Raw genomic sequence first — 19,527 nt, forward strand, 5'->3', positions numbered from 1 at the left:
CTACCAAGTTCAGCGCCAATCACTACTGAACCAACTAACGATTGGTTCTGAAAGATATATTTTAATAGCATAAATTTTATCGAAAAATATTTTTGAGTAGTGTTTTTATGTGAACAATGCAGGAGGAAAAGAGCAAAATCACCTTGTATTTTGGGGGCAGCAAAACCATATTCTTTTGCCATTATTTTTCTTCATTTTTATGTGCACCATGCAATTATTCTTGGACAGCATTACATTCAAGGGCAGGATTAAAATGGGGACACATATGGATAATTTTTTATTAATAAAATGGTGCGACCTCCAAAGACACCCTACCAATTTTTTTTATAACGTCCATTACTTAAGTAGCATACCAAACATATGATATAACGTTCAATGCAATATGAATTCTGTCAAAAGCGATATTGTGGTCATTTTGTATACATAGATAAGGTAGTGTGTAACTCCTATTTAATGAATGGCAATGAGGCCATTATTATAAATCAAGCTCCTACAAAACCAGAGGTGTAGAGAAGCATTGGATGGGTAACCAGATGGAGTAGTTGGTATTATTTATTCAAAAAGTAATGCTACAAAAAATTCAACAAATTTAATTCAGTATAATATAAAATAACCTTGGTTTAATGTGAAACTGCAAGAATACGATTTATATGTTTTCTACAACATTTCAGTCCATCCATAAAATTAAAAAAGGTTCATTATACAACTTTGAGTTGGTGTCAATAATTTCATCAGTGATTAAGGATAACCTATACATTTAGTTTCAATAAATATAACAATAAAAATTTCCGAGTAAAACGATAATATTCACGATATAATCTTTCAATACAATTGTATATCTAAGAGACGTTTGTGCAACTCACATTCACATGAAAATAAATAAACCAAGTAGAATGCGCAGAATGTAAATTCCATGAGCATTCAATTTGTGTATGCTGAGATATAGAAGACAACGAGGTAGGACAAACAATTGTTACATTTAACTGCCATATATTCAGAAATACATTTGGTATGAGGGTAAATCTTTGCAGTTTGCAAGCTTCTCGTTGCTACTTCCACTAGCTCTTTTTTTGCCTTCACGTAATCGGAGGCAAAAAAATATTAGTGAAAGTAGCAAAAAGAAGCTATATAGATTTAGCACCCGATCCATCTTTATCATAAAAAATAAAAATAAAGGAAAGTTAATTGTTCAAATAAAAAAAAAAGTACAGCCATTTCCTTCAACTTGTAGAGTCCCTTCTATGCCTCATCTCCTCTGTTTCAGAATGTGCTGCTGCACAATTCTCATCTTGATTCACTGCACTGGTACTATCAGACGCGCTAAATTCAACAAACTACATTTCAACTGGCTACTACTAATTCTAACTAATAGAGACAATACACAACAAAATAAGAGTCCAGATTATCCACCTTATAGCAGGAGGAATGCCAATTACATAACTCTAAACACACAAAAGACAACAGTGCCTCTCTAACATTGATTTGGGACAACCTTTAAAATCAAAAGGTAGAAAAACAACGTCATTTTTTGTGCATCTAGAGTTGTGGCTATACTATTACCCTTCCAACTGTATTTTACCATGATTTATTCAAAGATAACTTCATAATTGATAGTTTGTGACTGTCATCATATCAAATGCCAGTCACTTCCATGTCATCATTGGCTGACCATTTCTTAGCTTCCTGGTCATAATTTCTTGACCATTTTTTATATTCTTTGTCAGAATTTTCCGACCATTTTTTATCTTCCATGTCATCACTTCCAGACCATTTCTTAGCTTCCATGTCAATATTAGACCATTTACTCTTTTGGATCTTTGACTGTTCCGGATCAACAATATCAAGAGCACCAATAATGCATTTCCGGTAGGAAAAGTCTTCAACAGTCCCATCCTTTCGAATTATAAAAAAACAACGGCTATCTGGATGTATGGGATGCAATCCAACCTGTGAATTGACATGAAAAAATGCATAGGCAACCACAATCAAGAAGGGAACTTTATAACACGGTGCACTTAACTGGTAAGACATTGGTGAAACAACCAAAAAGCACACAAACATCTCTTCCCTAGAGCCAGTTTAGATAAAACTAAAATACATTACTCAAGAAGTACTTGCAACAAAATATTAAGACTATGTTTGAGTTAGAAGAGGAAGGGAGGATGATTCATAACCTTGTTTGGAAGGGATAAACCCTCAATTAGAGGAGAAATTTAAAGGGGTTTTAGAAATCCACAAACACTTTCCCTCATTTTTAAAAAGTCTCAAACAAGGGGAAGTCTGACCACAAGACTCTTCTTCCCCTCCCATCCCAAAAAACCCTCAAAGAATCTCGGAATAACCGAGTTTTTTAAACAATTTTGAACTTCTACATCTCAATTTTATCAGAAGTTCTCATTTCACTTCTCCGTAAATATCTATAAGCTTTATAAGGATCGTTTTCATAAGTCAAGAACCATACACTCATTCTCATTTTGATTGAGAAACTCTTATAACTTCGAAGCTAATCTGAAATGGGCCATAATCCTAATAATGAGTTCCATTGCATTTTAATGTTAAAAATATTCTTTCCTATAGCTTCCATACCATTGAAAGGGTTTCCACCACAAATGATTCTATAGAATGAAATTTTCCTTACAGAAAAGTTAATAGCAATCTTCAGATTTTTAGTTTACAAATATTATATAAGTGTGTGAAAAAAGGTTCGGATCCATCAATTTAAGGTTACAAACACTCCAGCATTCCTCTTCATTCTTATTTTCAAACAAAGACTGTAACCTACAATTTTTTTTCTTCATTAGAGGACATTTGGCAACTTGAAAAATCTCTTGATGCATTAGGTAACATAACCAGTTACCCACATATGATATCAACAGTGCATGCGCCCGTGTTACATAGTTTAGCTTATAATAAAACTATATCTGATTGGCACATTACCTTACAGAAAAAAGGAAACAGGAGATAGAAACATTTCCCAACTTTGAAATTTTAATTGTTATAATTTAATACATATTGCCAATACTTAGAACACTAGCATGAGGAAATTAAACAAAACAAATTTTAACCCCATGTATAAATCACTTTCATGCAAGCACATGTACCTTTATGTCTTGTGGTCCAGAGCCAAACTTCTCATTTTTACATGGATGAAAATGCAAAACCTTCATTATGGTTAACTTGTCCTTCTCACTAAGTATCTCATCAATTGCATACCTACATAGACAAAATCCGAAGTTGAAAAATTATTATGCAAAGCATAGATCATATATCAAGGTAAGGGAATCAACACAGGTAACCAAATACAACTATGTCCAATAAACATATACATCAAATTTCGTATCAATGAACAGAAAACAGACAGCTATCAAAAACTAAGAGGAAATCCCACAAAGAAGCTTTTAAACTGGAGGGACTTGTTCATAAATTTGAAATAATAGGGACCTAGATGAGTAATTTAATCTTTATTTAAAGGGTCAAAATCACCCCAAAAGATGAAGAAATGGGTAAAATAAAATCAATATTTCTATAAAATAGTGAACTGCCAAATAATATTCTTGACCCTGCTCCTTAATTTATCTGTGTTGAATATAGATAGAGTTGAGAAGGATCTATATGGACTTTCAGGGACATACTAAATAAATAGAATTGCCTTGGTGGTCTCCCCAGAGGCAGGCAAAAAATAATATTATTACTTAATAATAATAATCTATCAAATTATCAACGAATGTTTGTTAGAGAAACAGCTGAAACCTTCTCCAAGTATTTTATGTTCTTTCCCTCCTCTTCGAACCTAAAATCTATTAGTATGCGCTCAAAATTATTAATGTTATTTATTGATGTTCTCTTTTTTTCTCGCTCTCCCTATTAATCATGTTGCCTATGTTCACTAATCACCACATGAGTAATTATTCTCCAACTTTCCTATTAAGCCCAAACCCGATGTTTTAATTCCTAACATTACTACTATCATTCCTTAGTACTTCATTATACTTAATGCATAACACAGTGATATGAGTTTGTGCCTATTGAGTAACAAGTAAAACTGTTAATATGGTTTCATAATTATAAAAAGAATTATCAAAATATTTCAATCCAAACAAGAACCATACAGCTTTGAAAAATTACCCTAGAATGCAAACCAGAAACTCAATACACTTGGCAATAAACTAATCTTCATTTTCAAGAAAAAAGACAGAAGAAAACATGATTACGAGGTAGATAATACTTATGTGGAAGCATCTAACCGCACAAAGCCACCATAGCAGGCATACAAGCTTCCAGCTGTGTGTGCTATGTTTAAGTTCAAAGCATCATATATCGTAATGTCAATATCATCACATAGATACTGTGCTCTATGCCATCAAATGCACATACAACCATATTAACACACGAAAATGTGGATTATCTTACTTTTTAAGTATGAAGCTTGATGCAGTAGTAAGCTTCAGAATATCATTGACAGTTATGAAACTTCTTACAGCGCTTTTCCACTGCTTAGGCTGTTTCCGGGTGTAACCACCTTGTTTATACCTAAAGTCTGAGTTGCAGTTGCTGGATGAATATTTCTGAGATTGAAGGGTATTAATCTCTTGTTCCATTTGGTCAAAACTGGTTTCTAGCAAGCCATACACATCTACAGACTTATCAAGCTCTTGTACCTGTTAAAAGCAACAACCATAGTAAAATTTACTAGAAACAGTTAATTAGCGTGTATTAATTGATAATGACAATTGGAGAAGGAAGTATTACAATAAGAAATTTAATTGAATTTCATAGAATTCATTATATATGCTACATTTGAACAGGGAAAAGAACGACAAGAAAGCCTATAGTATGTGCCAGGATGCTGCATTTTAGTGAGAACGGTTGCCAAAATTTTATAAAAACATTGTACGTCATTCATATCAATTTTTAATTAAAACTTTTAAAAAGAACAAGAAAACAACTGAAATTGTTAAGGACAATGAAATTTACTTATGCATTAAACCCTTCGCACAGCTGCTCAGTACATTCTAGGGGCTTTTGAAAAAAGAGACATGGATTATCAATCAAAACCTCAATGGAAGCTATAAGCTTGCTTGATACATAAGAAAGAAAATAACTTCACCTTCTCTGAGTATATGATATCAAACTGTCCACTTGTACCCATGGGCAGACAGTTTCCCCAAGCCAATGCATCTAGATTGCCCTGCAGATTATCCATGACTCCAGACTTCGCAGCTTTTAAAAAGGAACTGCCAGGATTCTGCAATTAAGATTCCATAATTTCAGCATGAATTATACGGGTTATCATAAATTATAATCTCATTACAAGAAGAAAAAAAATGAAGCATTTGGTTGGAAACATAGATGCAAAAACTCACAGAAAAGCATGCTTGCACGAAGGGCGATGAAACAGATGCATGTTTTCTTTGCCGTGCCATGCCTTTAGCATTTAATCCCACAAACTCTCCACTAGCTGAAAGACTATTGGCAACAAGGCGCAGATGCTTAGGAAGGATCGACTTGCCAGTATCAGATGTTGCAGATGATAAATTCTAACATTAAAAAATCAAATGCAAGTACATTAAATACACATCTCCATAACTTTAAAATTGTAACATAGTAAAAAGGACGGAAATTTATATAATTATACATGCAAATAATGCTGCCACCCTGCATCGATTCCAAAGGCTGAGCAGAAATGGTGAATGTTATCAGGATGACTTCGTGTCCAGTCAATCAACGGCATTATTCTGTGACAATGATTTATCAGTGAACCCCAGAATGTACCGCTGTCATTGTCGCTGGCCATTGTAACCCTCAAGTATAGTTCACCAGAAGAACCATGAAAAGAATTTGATACTTTTGACCGATCCTTCCAGAGAATGTCAATCTTCTTGATCTCCGAAAATCCTAAATGGCATTTTGGAATTTCATGATAGTAGTAAATATTAACATATTTTACTTTACTACAACAAAAAATATATATTAATGTAAAGATCAAACCAGATGTAGGTAGGAGTTGTGATAAAAACTGAATATTATAATCTGATCAATTTTTAGTGACCTAGTCTTCTGACTAGGACAAACCTAACTTATACAGCTATGCTTTTAACTCCATAACCCAAAAAGAAAATAGGAAAAAACACATTTTAGCTTCATTAAGCTTTCATTAGGCAATCAAGCGAGAATTTATTGAAGTAAAGTTGGAATAATCAAATTAATATGATTATTCAGAAAACCTCAACTGTCATTATGTAGCAAAAACAAAATATGAAATGGAACACCAGTTAAATAAATGTCATGGGAATATATTCTATAAAAGGCTCTTTTTAAAATCATCATTTTAAACTACACATGGATATTCTGATTATATTACTATTTACCACCAACCTTTTATAGCTGTTCGCAGAAGCATAGGTATCATTATATTCCGAACAGCATCCAGTTGTAGAGAATTCTTAGAATCTTCAACAATTGTTACGGTGATGCAATCTTGGCTGTCTTTTTCCTTATCAGAGGTTTGTCCACCTTCCTTGGCCATGCCATCTACACAACATTTCCTGCTATTTCATTGTCTTGGTTAATAGCCATAGCAAAAGCTCCATGCATGAATGGGAATTTAAGCAGAACGACTTAGATAATATAAACTATTAAGCACCAGAATAGAAGAAACTTACTTGCTTGATATTTTCAAACTGGGAAGAGTGAATTTTGAGTCTTTTCTTAAGGAGTCATATCCCTGGTAAATAGACTCGATGATAGAATGCACTCTGAAATTTCCTCTTGTTACATTTTCCTTGTCTAAATGAAAATGGCACACCCAAGGACTGTATTTTCCGAGATCACAAGACTGTGGACTGAATATTATCATGACAGTAGAAACAATGTCTGAGAACATCAATCTTTCCAAATAGTTCTTAATTTCTAGAGATGCATACTCAAACCCATTTTTCGTTTTACCAATTTTGTCAGACAAATATAAGGACAAGGTCTGGTCACCCCCTCTTTTCCTTGAACCACACTCCAAAACATTTTTTAAATTCAGCAAAGGTGATGCTTCAAGTAGACTAATAGGTTGACTCAAAGCACTGTATGCAGCCTCAGAAACTGCACAAGCAGAAAGCGCTCCGACTGGTTCACCGCCTATAACATCCTCTCGACAATAGCTATCACAAGCTGAATCCTCTTCAGCATCATAAGAAAACTGAATAAGTTGATTACCATATAAGTTTCTCACTGATCCATCATATGCATCATACAAATCACGCATGAAAAACATAAGTCTTCTGGTCAATGTCCCAGGAAGGTCTGCATTGTCACTGAAAGAGCTATCACGATTTGTCACCGAATGAACAAAACATTCAAGTGGATTCAACCCTGTAAGAAAAGAGCTTTCAACCACAGCATGAGCAATGAAAGACTGGCCTGGTTCATGAGTATCAGAAAACATCTTCATCGAATGATTCCCCTTTTCACTGTTCCAACCAGCACATGAGAGTTCGCGGGGAATTCTGTATGACAATCGGACCAGAGAATGTTGCAGCCCAAGACACATGGAATGTTGCACTAATTTCAGTAAATTACCCTTGCTTCCGGCCTTAAACATAGCAAGGAAAGTATTGTCCTTGCACGCATATTTATCTGCTAAACTCTGAATATGGCGAAATACTTGTCTAAAAGCATCAACTGAAGCTTGACTTATAGCAGCAGATAACTGTCTTTCATAATTAAGACGATCTACGTCCACAGTCATACATTTTCCATTCTCTTCTAGACTTCTAGAAAGAAAATCACAATAATAATCTACCAATAACTGATTGAAATTACAAGCCTTCTCTGATTCTCGTAAGCCATAGGAGATTTCCTCCATCATGTTTTTCCGCGCATAGGAATCGGAAGAAAGGTACAAATCTGAGAGGGAAACACTGAACCCTGTCATGGACAACCACTCACAAAGAGTTTTCTGTGCACCATGCAATATATCCAAAGTCTTCCCTTGAAAATGTTCCACAAGACTTTGGAAAATATTGTTCTCTGAATCACGTAACCACCCAGAAGCCTCGGAACAAGATATCAGCTCCCCGTCCCTAACAACAACATCATTTGAAGGGAAATCATATTTAAAACTAGAAGGCAACAGCATGCTGAACAATTGCTTGCCACTCCAAAACGAGGTATTGCTTGAAGAAGCTTTTACGATTGCAGGAGGCGTTAATTTTCTATCGCAAAGCATTTGAAGCTGCTGCATTTGGTAAACATTCAAACGGACCCCGTCTTCCAACAGCAAATATGCAGCAGTTAAACTATCCTGACAAAGTGAAAGCAGATTTGTCCCACTTTGCCCATTAATCAGTTGCCTATCCAAAGCAACCAGCTCATTAAGCTCCACTCTTGCACCAACAGATTGTGGAATATACCCATGAAGGCAATCACCATCAAAATCCCCACAAAGAGGTGAACAACAGAGTGGGTTAATAGAAACTACAGAAGTAATTGGAAGAACCCTAACCGTGAAAGCAATCATAGAATGTTGATGTATGGAAGGAGGCCTATTTATCAACACTGTGTCTCCATCAACAAGAGGCCGATAAAATATGTCTCCTATCTGTAAATCTTCTTTTTTATACAGAACAACTGGATTACCCTTTCTACGAACATTTATCTGTCCCTTCTCTAACAAACGCAGCTCACAACAATAAAGTAAATTTTGTTTATTCTGCCTATTCACGCACTCAGAAACCTGCAAACCTTCTGCAATTTGACAAGGTATACCAATTTCACAAAGCTCGAGGTCTGGATCGCCAACAACCACGGTACGGAATGAACAGTCATTGCGTTTTCCAAGAACGACATCTTTCATCCATCTTAAACCAGAAGAATTGCAGGCATTTTCTCCAACCCTTCTTTGTTGCAACTCAGTAAAAATATTAATTGGTGTTCTATCAGGATTTATCTGCATTTTAAAAGTAAAAACATAAGCAACAAGAATAATTTTGACCAAGTGGGATGTAGGAAAAATAAAGTATGAAACAGCAGAGAAACTTGCCTTGGAAAACCTCAGGCAATCCAAAACACGAGCACTTAACTCATTTGCTGTACCCCTGAAATCAACCAATTTCTTGCAAGCCCTGGTCCTGTTATCCTATAAGTATTTAACCATACAAAGCACCATATTAAAAATTGGAATTCATGTGACGATACGTAACAGCTTATAAATATTGAAGACTACCAGAAAAAGGAAAAATACACTTACAAAACTCAATGGATATCCCCCGCACATTCGGTGAGCAACTTCTGTCACACGATGACAATTCGGTGCCACCAGGAAGCAACTGAGACCAACCAAATCCATGCTTGGAATAAATTTTTCAATGAAGTTCGGATCAACACCACTCAACAAATTCTCAACCTGAATATCAAAAAGGAAATATAGAATTTACATTAATCTAGAAAGAAAGAAAGAAAAAAGACCACACAATAACATGAGCCTTCAGGACCTTGAAAGGGAAAATTTTACTATTGGAAGAAATGGACTACTTATTTCAGCAGGTCCCAGTCAATCCATATAACAACAATGGGTACTCTTCAAGGAATGGCGGCTCACAAAAAAGTAATAAATGCAAACTAAGTCACTAAAGTCTAACAAGTTTAAATCCCTCTTTTTAAGTCAATAATGAATGTATTTGTTTGCAATCGAACCAATTCAAGATCAGACATATAATAGTACCTTCCCTGTATGCTTTTTAGCAGGTGTACAAATAATCACATGAAGGTTTTTGGACTTCTCAAATTTGCATATGTGATAAACTATTAACAATTTGTATACATTAATGTGACAACAATTTAAGCTTTTGAAGCAGGCAAGCAGCGCCTTCATTATAGACGCTAACAAACAGTTAAGATGAACAAAGCACACATCCCCACTCGTGATCAATTATATTATTATGGAGCATGGAGCATACCAATACCCTTGTAGCAAAGAATGAATTTTAATACAATGCAAATTCATAGTACCAATGGATAACGATACAAAACTACAACATGTATGTAAAAGTGGGCAGCGCTACCTGAACAGGTGATAAAACCCTTCTATTTACATGGTTTTCATCTTGCTGAGCATCTCCAAGGATGAAATCCCAATAATCAGCTGGCAATCCTCGCCCCAAATTTCTTTTCTTATTTAAAGATATATCATTTACTTCAACAATAATTGCAGTTCTCCTGAAGAAATCATTGGATGAAACTCTGAATTTCATGGCAGGATAACGACCCATACCATTACCCTATTTGATGCATAAGCTGTCTTAGAATGGCAGGAAATAAAAATAAAGGGAAAAATAAATAAATTTATTTCAGAGTGAATCAAGGAAGGTAGAAAAATAACTTACAGAACAATATTTGCAACCTCTCGGCTGATTATTGAATCCAAGGAGTGATTTAGCACGCTGTAAAAAGAAATTTGAACCTTAACAATATGAACCAGTTAACAAGAAAAAATGCAAATCCAAAGAAATCCTACATAAAAGTAACTAGCAAACAAACACCCGTAGAAAATTAAAAATCACAGGATTATTTTCTTGGACATGTGGAAGCAAAGACTACAGGTACCATTCTACTTAAGCAGGCATAATTCCTTAAAGCTTAAAACTTCGGAAATATTTTATTGTACATGAGAATCTCATATAACTTATTGTACATGAGAATCTCATATAACTTAAAACTTCGGAAATATTTTGGAAGGATATATAAAACCCTGATAAGTTGCCATGTAATTTAAGAATCTCATCCCAAGATGGAAGGTCTAAACTCAATTTTTTTTATCACATCTAACAGTCTAGTTTACACAAACAAATGGTATTTGAATTAATTTTAATACTGTACTTGAACTTTTTTATAATGGAATGGAATACAACAGACCAAGTGAGATAGGACAGGAAGGGAGGGAAATAAAGGGGAATAGAAGTAAATGGGGTAGAAAGCCAACAAAATGTATATAAGAGAGAATAGAAAGTAATGTGATTGGGAGAGTCTAAGGCTCTCAAATTCCCAAACTTGTATTCTTGCTTTTTGTAGCTCATACCGAGGAGAACCAGTACATTGTGTTCGTTAAAAGAAAAAACTTTGTTTTCTCTTTTTTGATGTTATTTGATTGCATCATCCATCCATTAAAAAGTATTTTGTTAGTTCATTGTCAAACATGACAATGTCTATCACATTATTATATCTTACTAATCTTAGAATTAGTTAGTCTCCAAATTTCCTTTCTTTCATGATGCTTCAGATTAAGAGTGTAATATTAATATCAATGCGGATTACTGTTTTGTCTTTTGTAAATGCATTCAAGATACCATTCACATCAATATCACTATTATTTGGAACATATCTTCCTCCCTCTGTACCTAAATCATAATATATAGCTTCAAAACTATATAATTCAAACTCCCTAAAAGGGGAGCTTCTCACCCTCTAACTCCCTTTTAATTCACCCTCCCTACGATCCAAACACTGAATAATGAAGTTTTCAAAAACATTCGTGGTAAAAATATTTTTGTTTTATTTAATTAACAACCCAATTGGGGAATAATGTTGAAAGATGACAAATGAGTTAGTACATAATAATATCATGTGTATAAACCTACACATATATAATATAAAAATAAAGTTAAAATCAGAGAAAATAGAGAAAAACTACTTTGTGGAGCCAATACAAATGAAAGGAAAATACTAAATTTGGTTTGATTTAAGCGAATAAAACAAAGAGGTTTAACCCTTAGCCCACTTAAATTGGTAAAAGTATTAAACAAAACATCCATATTTTGTCCTTTCCAACAAAGAAAGAGGAAAAACGGATTAGAATAGCAGATGTTTGATCCCCTAATAGATTTAACACAGGAGCCTGTAAATGAAACAAATATAACACACATTCCTATCATACATAGTTGAATTGTCAGGCAGAGGCTGAAATCAGCCACCTAGTTCTTGCTATAAATGTTGAAGCTAAAGGTATTTAAATAAAGTATTTTGAACCTTAAATTAAAGCATTTTGCACTTTAAAGCAAAGCACTGATGCCTGACCCAAGACAATATCATAACACCATGTTTTAACAATATAAGAAATTAAGAATGTAAGTGGTACGAGTAAAAAGAAAAATGTGAATGTTGCATTAAATAAATTCCATTATTGCATGGGATAAGAAAAGAGTGTGATTAAGATGTTCCATGTAACTCCAACCCAAAATAGGAAAGAAAACAGTTTGTGAGAGGACTCTGTATGCACATTTTCTTCAATGAACACACCCACTATTCCAGACTAAAGAGATTTATTATGACAGAAAAAGGGGAATGTTCAAGCTCAGGCATACAGTAAAATTAGAAAGAATAATTTTTGTGTATATTTGGTTTCTATAGATCATATTTATTTCTTACTGACATTCAGTGAATGGTTTTACAGTATCAGTGGGTAATGTGTTACTGGCAAATGAAAGAAATTTTTTGCAGCATTAACAAATAATGAAAATAGTTACTGCAATCTAATGAAATGAGCATCATTTTGGATGCTGAAACTGGGAGAGTTCAACATGGATAATAAATAAAATTACAACTCTGCTAATAATTAACACCTGCCGAGAATTAATTTTAAATGCCATACACATAATAACAAGTTAATGTTTGAACCTATGTCAAAAGAATTCATTTATACAACAGCAATGAAGATGCATGTCATTCAAGTAATCAAAGTTTCACTCAAAGCTGGAAGTTTTTAAAGAGGCTGTATCATAGGGCTAATAGATTATATGAAATTCTAATACATCATAGGGCTAATAGATTATATGAAATTCTAATACAAAATGCCGTGGTCCAAAACCAAGTCCATGTTATAACAAAACCAGATAAATTGTGCTGATGTTGGTAGAAGTAAAAGATACCGAACCTTGATCCGTAATTCATGTCGAATAGATTTACACGCAGGGCAAATCTTTTGCAAGATTTCTGCAATCTCTGCCATGAAGTATGGATGTAATATGGTAAAGGGAAACTTGATTGATCCAAAGTGACCTGAAATAATAGATTAATTGATCAGCTTATAGTAGATTTCAAATATCAGGCCACAAATCTCTAAACCTATTTTTGATATAATATGCGCATACACACCATCACAGGACTTTCTATCATGTGAACCACATGTTGTGCACACATAGGACGAATTTGGAAGTCCCAGATCAGAACAAGTGACCTGTCCAGGTGCATTTATCTCCAAGGTGGAGATCTTCTCCTGCAGGCGTAAACGAAATAACATAAATATGTGATTAATAAGTTATAGGTCAATAAGAAAATTTATGATTGATACTCCATTCCACAAAATAGGTTTTTCTCTCTTTGAAAGTAAAGGTAACCAATACACCCAAACAGTAATGTGCTTTCAACCCACCTTACATGTAAGTACATGCATTTTGACCTGATTGCACTCTAAACTAACAGTAAACTGAAACACACAGAATAACAACGAAGCTGATATAGATATAAGATTAAGAATATACTTACTATATCTTCTCCAGTTAAAACATCAAATTTTATAGCCTTAATACGACCGGGTGGCACATTGTGCTCTGTAGTTAGGTCTTGATCATTCATGGAATTTGGTAACTTTGCACTCCACATAAAATGTCAAGCAGGCCTGTTCATTTGAAAAGTATTAATAAGAGTGTTTACAGAATGAGCTTAAAGAACAAGCGAGTAAAATGATGCAATACATATTGTCTGTCTAAGGCTGAACTTGTATGTTTGCAAGCTTACTCTAGGTTGCATGGATACAAGTATGAAACATACGCAGCTATACAGTTTTTGGAATGGATGCAGGAGGATATATTATATATATAACCATTAAAAAATAAAATATTTAAAACAGGGAGGAAAAAAAACACTTTTTTATGGGTATTTCTAACTTCTGCCGTAAGGACACATGTAAAGGAATCCAAACGTACAAATTATGCATTGAAAAATAAATAAATTTTAAACTTTTAAAAAGTCGAATGCACAATTTTGAAGTCAGATATTTCTAAATTGAGTTTCTTGACATGTGCCCTTACGGCACAAGTTAGCATTCTCCCTTTTCTTATTAACATTCTAACTCAATGTCATAAATAAAATTCCATAAATTACATCAAGAAACAAAAATACAAAAATATGACAACTTGATAAGTACTATGAAGTAGCAATTGTTTCGGTTAGTAGAAAACTGAACATATCAACAGTAAAACAGGACATGTATCAAGAAATCAAATATTATGCCAAAGATGAACCAAATCACAGGTAGAAAAACTTCCTGAAACAGAAATTCATAATACCTTCGGCGAAGTGATAAGCTGCGTTACAGAAAAGGTTCTTTGTAGGAAGGGCCTAAATGTAGAACTCTGCCTGAAAGAACTAATTTCACTCCCAAAAAATTTCAGGAAAATCTGCACAAAAAAAAAAAGTATATACAAATTAAAGCCATGAGATCATACAATGCATCATTCAGCATTAAAATTAAACCATATATAGTAACCAACATCAGCAAGGGGCAACAATGTCATAAAAAAAAAATACATATCAAGTTAAGGACTGACATATATCTATCATACAGTACTGATTCCATAATCACAATCAATTAATTGTCCTAGTATTTATTAATGATGTCACGTATACCTAACAATTAAATTAATCTAAGAAATTAATCAACAATAAGCTATAAGTAAGAATCAAAAGCACATTATGAAGAAAAGCACGATCATACAACATGCAAAGCAAAAAAATCAAGCACATTGCAAAAATGATTCTCACAAAGTAATAATCGAAGTGACAGCAACTCAAATCAAAATGATTGAAGAAATTTGAAGCAAAAATTGAAAAAGGAAGAAAACAAAGCATTGATCGTAGTAGAAAATCGATTATAAATGAAAGAGATTATAGAGAAAGCTATTTACTCACACAGTTAATGCGGAAACGGAAACTCGGTGAAAGTGAGTTATCGGAAAATCGGAGAGAAAAGAACGAGTTAAGTGTTCGAGTTAGCGTTTGTTTGTTTGTTATGGGAAAAGAGAGAAATGATCAAATGAAGAGAAAAAGTTCGGCGGTGAAGTGAAAATAAGTTGAGAGAGAGAAAAGTGATTTTAGAAAAGTGAAAGTGTGAAGACCGAGGAGGATGAGAGTGGAAAAAGGTGATTCGTTCGTTCGTACTACTTTTTGTTTTTGGTTAGTGTTTTTAGGTCATGCCCTTAAATTTGATTTATTTTTACGGAACTGACCTTACTATTCCCCAAAACTTGTGCTCATAAATTATTCAACTACTTGCATGATGTACTACTAGTGTGTTCATATCTTTTTAATTTAATGAGATGAGACCACAGGTCACGTGCATCTCTTATTTTTCGTGATTGATTTGATGGATTCGTATACCTGATAGATTAGAGATTTAGATTAGACTCTATTTAGGAACACAAATAACCTAGTTATTTTTTTTTTTTTATGACTTATAGTTTATAGTTTACCATATAAATTAAAAAATTTGTTCGGTAAATGCTTTTTTGTTATGAGCTTATAGGTATTTTATGGGTTTATAATTTATTTTTTAGATGTTATTTCAAGTAGTTTATAGTTTACGGAGTATTATTTATTTTTTTAATTTTATCTTTAAAATTTTTTTTGAAAAAAAATTAAATATTAATTAAATATATCTTTTTTATGTCATTTCAAACTTACTGTATAAGGTAATTCAATCGACTAGCTTATTCGCTATAAACTCATCCATTATATACTAAATTATCAGTTATTCTGTAATTTTCTTTCCTTTCACTTTATTTTCACAAAATCAAACACACCCTAAAAAATAATATATATATATATATATATATATATATATATATATATGGTCATGCTAAACAATGTCTCTGAATACTAATTAAGCACGCTAAAATGGGAAAGAAATGACGAAGTTAATGATTCTAATAGGTATAAAATTAAGGAAAATAATAACTAATGTCTATGGGGCAATAATTAAAAAGTCTAATATGATAAAATGATTTTTTTTTTATCAATATGATAAAATGATTTTAAAACTTGTATAATTGATCCTTTTAAAATATACTCCAGTATATATAAAATATTCTTTTCAAGACAAAATTTACTTCTTTTTTTTATTTTATTTCCTTAATTAGTACATTAAAGCACTAGTTGGCAAAACACTAAAATTAATAGAGACAAATCACTCATTAGTCATTAGTTTCCACTTTCCATTTCCACATTCATTTTCTCTTTTTAGAATCATATTTTCATCTTAATTTATCTATTTTACTTTTAATTAATAGGTATAAAATTAATTGAGACAAAGAAAGAGGCACATACCTACCAATACTTTGTATAGAAAAACCAATAATGTTTTTTTTTCTCTTACACAATCAATAATGCTATTGAAACATAAAAGTATACAAAAAAAATATTCAAACAAAAGGAACCATTTCACCAATTATAACAATTTGTTTCTTTTTAATTGAACCTGCTTTTCATATATTTTATGACTTTTAGGTATCCATAGTAAAATCTCTCTAAATCCGTCACTAAGCGTAGGTGATCGTGTTGACCAGAATGATGCGACTTCGCCGGCGTTTGCGGTGGTTGAGAGCGTTGAGACCCCTGTTGAAGCGGAGGGGGGTTGTGTACCTGCAGGCACTCCGACGCTCAAGTCAGTTTGTGTTTGTAGAGGTTTTCTTAGCTAAATAATGCGTACCTTGCAAATGAAGTGGAGATGCATATATATAGCCCCCAGCGCTGGGCTAAGGCCCTTGATGGCATTAATGGCCATCAAGTGGCTGCCGGAAAACGGCTTGGAGGCCTTGATGTGCAGTAAATGCTCATCATTCCGGTTTTCGGCCGTTACAATACGTAAGAGTATCAGACCGTTGGAGTCTTGCTCGGGTCGTGTATGTTCGACACCTTCTGATGCTCGAGCTCGATGCTCGGCCCAGAACAGGAGCCCCCCAAGTTGTTATGCTCGTAGGCGAGGATAATAACTTTGAAGTTCTTTCGATTTATTTCGATTTGTCGAACATAACTGCTTCGAGTTGGATGGACGAATTTTCGCGGTTTCCTTTGGTCAAAGTCAAGCTTTGGAAAAAGGAGTAGCGTTTTTTCCAAGTGGTCAATCCTAGGTTTCTGCAGCCGCCTCTCGCGTTTATGGGATGTCAGGTGTGGTGACTGGTCCTTTGGGCGGCAAGTTTTGCTATAAATACTTGCTTATCCTTTGGCTTCTCATATCCTGAGTTTGAAGGCTAGCGATGGATAATAGGGATTCCAAGAAGGTTGTTGCTGATGGCTCTGAGTCTCGAAGAGGAAAAAAGCGAGCGGAGGTTCCTAAGCCTGCGCCGGCTCGTTCTCAAAAGGGGAAAGAAGCTAAGGTGATGTTCCCTTCCTCGGATACTTCTGATACCTCAAGTTCCGACGAATCGGCGGATTTTATTGGGGCAATCGAGGAGTTCCTGAGGGCTCGTCAATCTCCCCACCTCTATCCTCCTGGCCCTGCCTCTGGTGAAGGAGGGTCCCAGGTCGGGAAGGAGGCTAAGATATGGCCAGAGGAGGTGCTGTGGACTGATTCGGATTCCGCAATTAGCTCAGGTTCCGAGCACGAGGATTAGGTGCTCGGTTCCCCTTGTAATCCTCTTCCCTTTGTAATGGACTATCATCAATAAAATAATTCTTCTTCGAATTTTCCGAGCATAATTTATTTGCACTCATGCTTTATGTATGCTCTTAATTTAATAATGTCGTGGATTTTCCGAACGATTCCGAGCGGACTTTTCGATCGAAAACCGTACTCCTTTTTCGAGCATGTTTTCGACTTTACGAATTTGTCGAGGAGCGCGGTGCTCTTATTCGGTTGCTGCGGCCTTCCCCGTATTTTTAGCAAAGAAATAAGGGGAATGGATTCCGAGGATCTTGCATTACCTTTTTTGGTTGCGATTTTCTTGGGATGTGGTGTCTTGGATTCCGCGAGATTTGCGCGAGCAGACGGATGTGACTTGAAAGGACGAGTCGCTTTGTTTCCTCTCGCCACGTGTAAAGACTATTAGATAGTACTCGAGTGGCTATTAACTGAGATTTGAATCTCGAGGTTGTCCTGAACCGTTGGATTTTCGCGCCTTTTCGTTTCTCCTGAGATTAAATCTGAGCCACTTGATCGTGATTGATCCGGACCGTTGGATCGATCCTGTGGTTCAGATGGAAGCGGCGCGGGTTTTCCTGTACGAACGCGTTGGCCTATATATAGGAGGGAGGTTTTTTCGTTTGAAACTTTACAGTTTCTTACTCACTTTCTACATCGTTTGGCCTTTCCGTTTCAAGCTTCTTCTGGTGGTTTTGCTCCTCTTCCGTTCTTCTACTACAAACTCCTTACTCCTATCTTCATTTAATCAACAGCAAGTAAGTGTTTTATCCCTTTTGATCTTTGCAGATTTTGCTTGGATTTTACTTGGATTGTGTAGTTAGTTACGCGGTGTAGGGCTGTAGTATGCGTCTTGCCCCTCTTGGCCATCTTCCGTTACGGAGGCGAACTGGCCGTCCAGCGGGTGGTACGGCGCGTAGTCCATTGGTTGAGCGTTGTTCTCCGCCACGTGCTCCGGGATTTGATGGTTGTTAACGCCAGCCATTGGTCGTGAAGAAGGTGTTTTGAAGGAAGTTTAGTTTTTGGTTTGGTTAAACAGGGAAACTAATGGTCCCCACAGACGGCGCCACTGATCGTGTTGACCAGAATGATGCGACTTCGCCGGCGTTTGCGGTGGTTGAGAGCGTTGAGACCCCTGTTGAAGCGGAGGGGGGTTGTGTACCTGCAGGCACTCCGACGCTCAAGTCAGTTTGTGTTTGTAGAGGTTTTCTTAGCTAAATAATGCGTACCTTGCAAATGAAGTGGAGATGCATATATATAGCCCCCAGCGCTGGGCTAAGGCCCTTGATGACATTAATGGCCATCAAGTGGCTGCCGGAAAACGGCTTGGAGGCCTTGATGTGCAGTAAATGCTCATCATTCCGGTTTTCGGCCGTTACAATACGTAAGAGTATCAGACCGTTGGAGTCTTGCTCGGGTCGTGTATGTTCGACACCTTCTGATGCTCGAGCTCGATGCTCGGCCCAGAACAGTAGGTTTTCTTACCTACAAAGTATAAATATATTCCACGCAAACATGAATCAATTTATTTTTTTTACATATTTTTATCTTTTCCTTTATTTTTTATGAATTATCATGTAGTAGTTCATACTTTAACACTAGAGATTCTTTAGAGTATCATGAGAAGAGAACCCTCAATTGAGAAACAAAAGTTACTTTCTCAACGCAATCCCTTGATCAAAAGGATATCATTTGTGATTGGTTTTCTACGTCTGACTATTTTATAAATTCGTATTTGCAGGATTTTTTTTTAGTCTTTGATGGTATACAAATTTGTTGAGATTTGTAGGTTTCTTTGTGTCTGGGTGACCTCTACTGCGTATGTGTTGAATGTTTGGAGGCGGTCTGCG

General features: G+C 35.1%; 1 protein-coding gene across 2 annotated transcripts; it reads right to left on the reverse strand.

The window, feature by feature from the left end:
• Positions 1-958: 958 nt before the first annotated feature.
• On the reverse strand, positions 959-15,239 carry LOC123905876 (DNA-directed RNA polymerase IV subunit 1-like). Of its 2 annotated transcripts, none has more exons than XM_045955651.1 (17): positions 14,953-15,239; positions 14,331-14,441; positions 13,528-13,660; positions 13,138-13,258; positions 12,917-13,041; positions 10,374-10,430; positions 10,053-10,268; positions 9,239-9,394; positions 9,032-9,127; positions 6,663-8,938; positions 6,376-6,548; positions 5,636-5,895; positions 5,364-5,537; positions 5,108-5,245; positions 4,411-4,658; positions 3,102-3,213; positions 959-1,947 (listed from the first exon to the last, which is right to left on the reverse strand). In XM_045955651.1, exons 3-17 carry the CDS (start codon positions 13,642-13,644, stop codon positions 1,633-1,635), a joined length of 4,584 nt encoding a protein of 1,527 aa, XP_045811607.1. In that variant the 5' UTR covers positions 13,645-13,660; positions 14,331-14,441; positions 14,953-15,239; the 3' UTR covers positions 959-1,632. The 2 variants fall into 2 exon arrangements, with proteins under 2 accessions (XP_045811607.1, XP_045811608.1); XM_045955652.1 differs by having other exon boundaries at positions 6,376-6,545; positions 14,953-15,238.
• Positions 15,240-19,527: the final 4,288 nt, after the last annotated feature.

Source organism: Trifolium pratense, linkage group LG2 (genome assembly GCF_020283565.1).
Source record: "Trifolium pratense cultivar HEN17-A07 linkage group LG2, ARS_RC_1.1, whole genome shotgun sequence".
NCBI classification, from domain to species: Eukaryota; Viridiplantae; Streptophyta; class Magnoliopsida; order Fabales; family Fabaceae; genus Trifolium; species Trifolium pratense.

Bases quoted from the DNA above. Each gene is read 5' to 3' on its own strand.
- LOC123905876 (XM_045955651.1), bottom strand. From the start codon at position 13,644: ATGTGGAGTGCAAAGTTACCAAATTCCATGAATGATCAAGACCTAACT. The intron at 13,259-13,527 runs GTAAGTATATTC...TTACGCCTGCAG, and splicing joins TTTTAACTGGAGAAGATATA to GAGAAGATCTCCACCTTGGA. The intron at 5,896-6,375 runs GTTGGTGGTAAA...AATGCCATTTAG, and splicing joins TCTGCGAACAGCTATAAAAG to GATTTTCGGAGATCAAGAAG.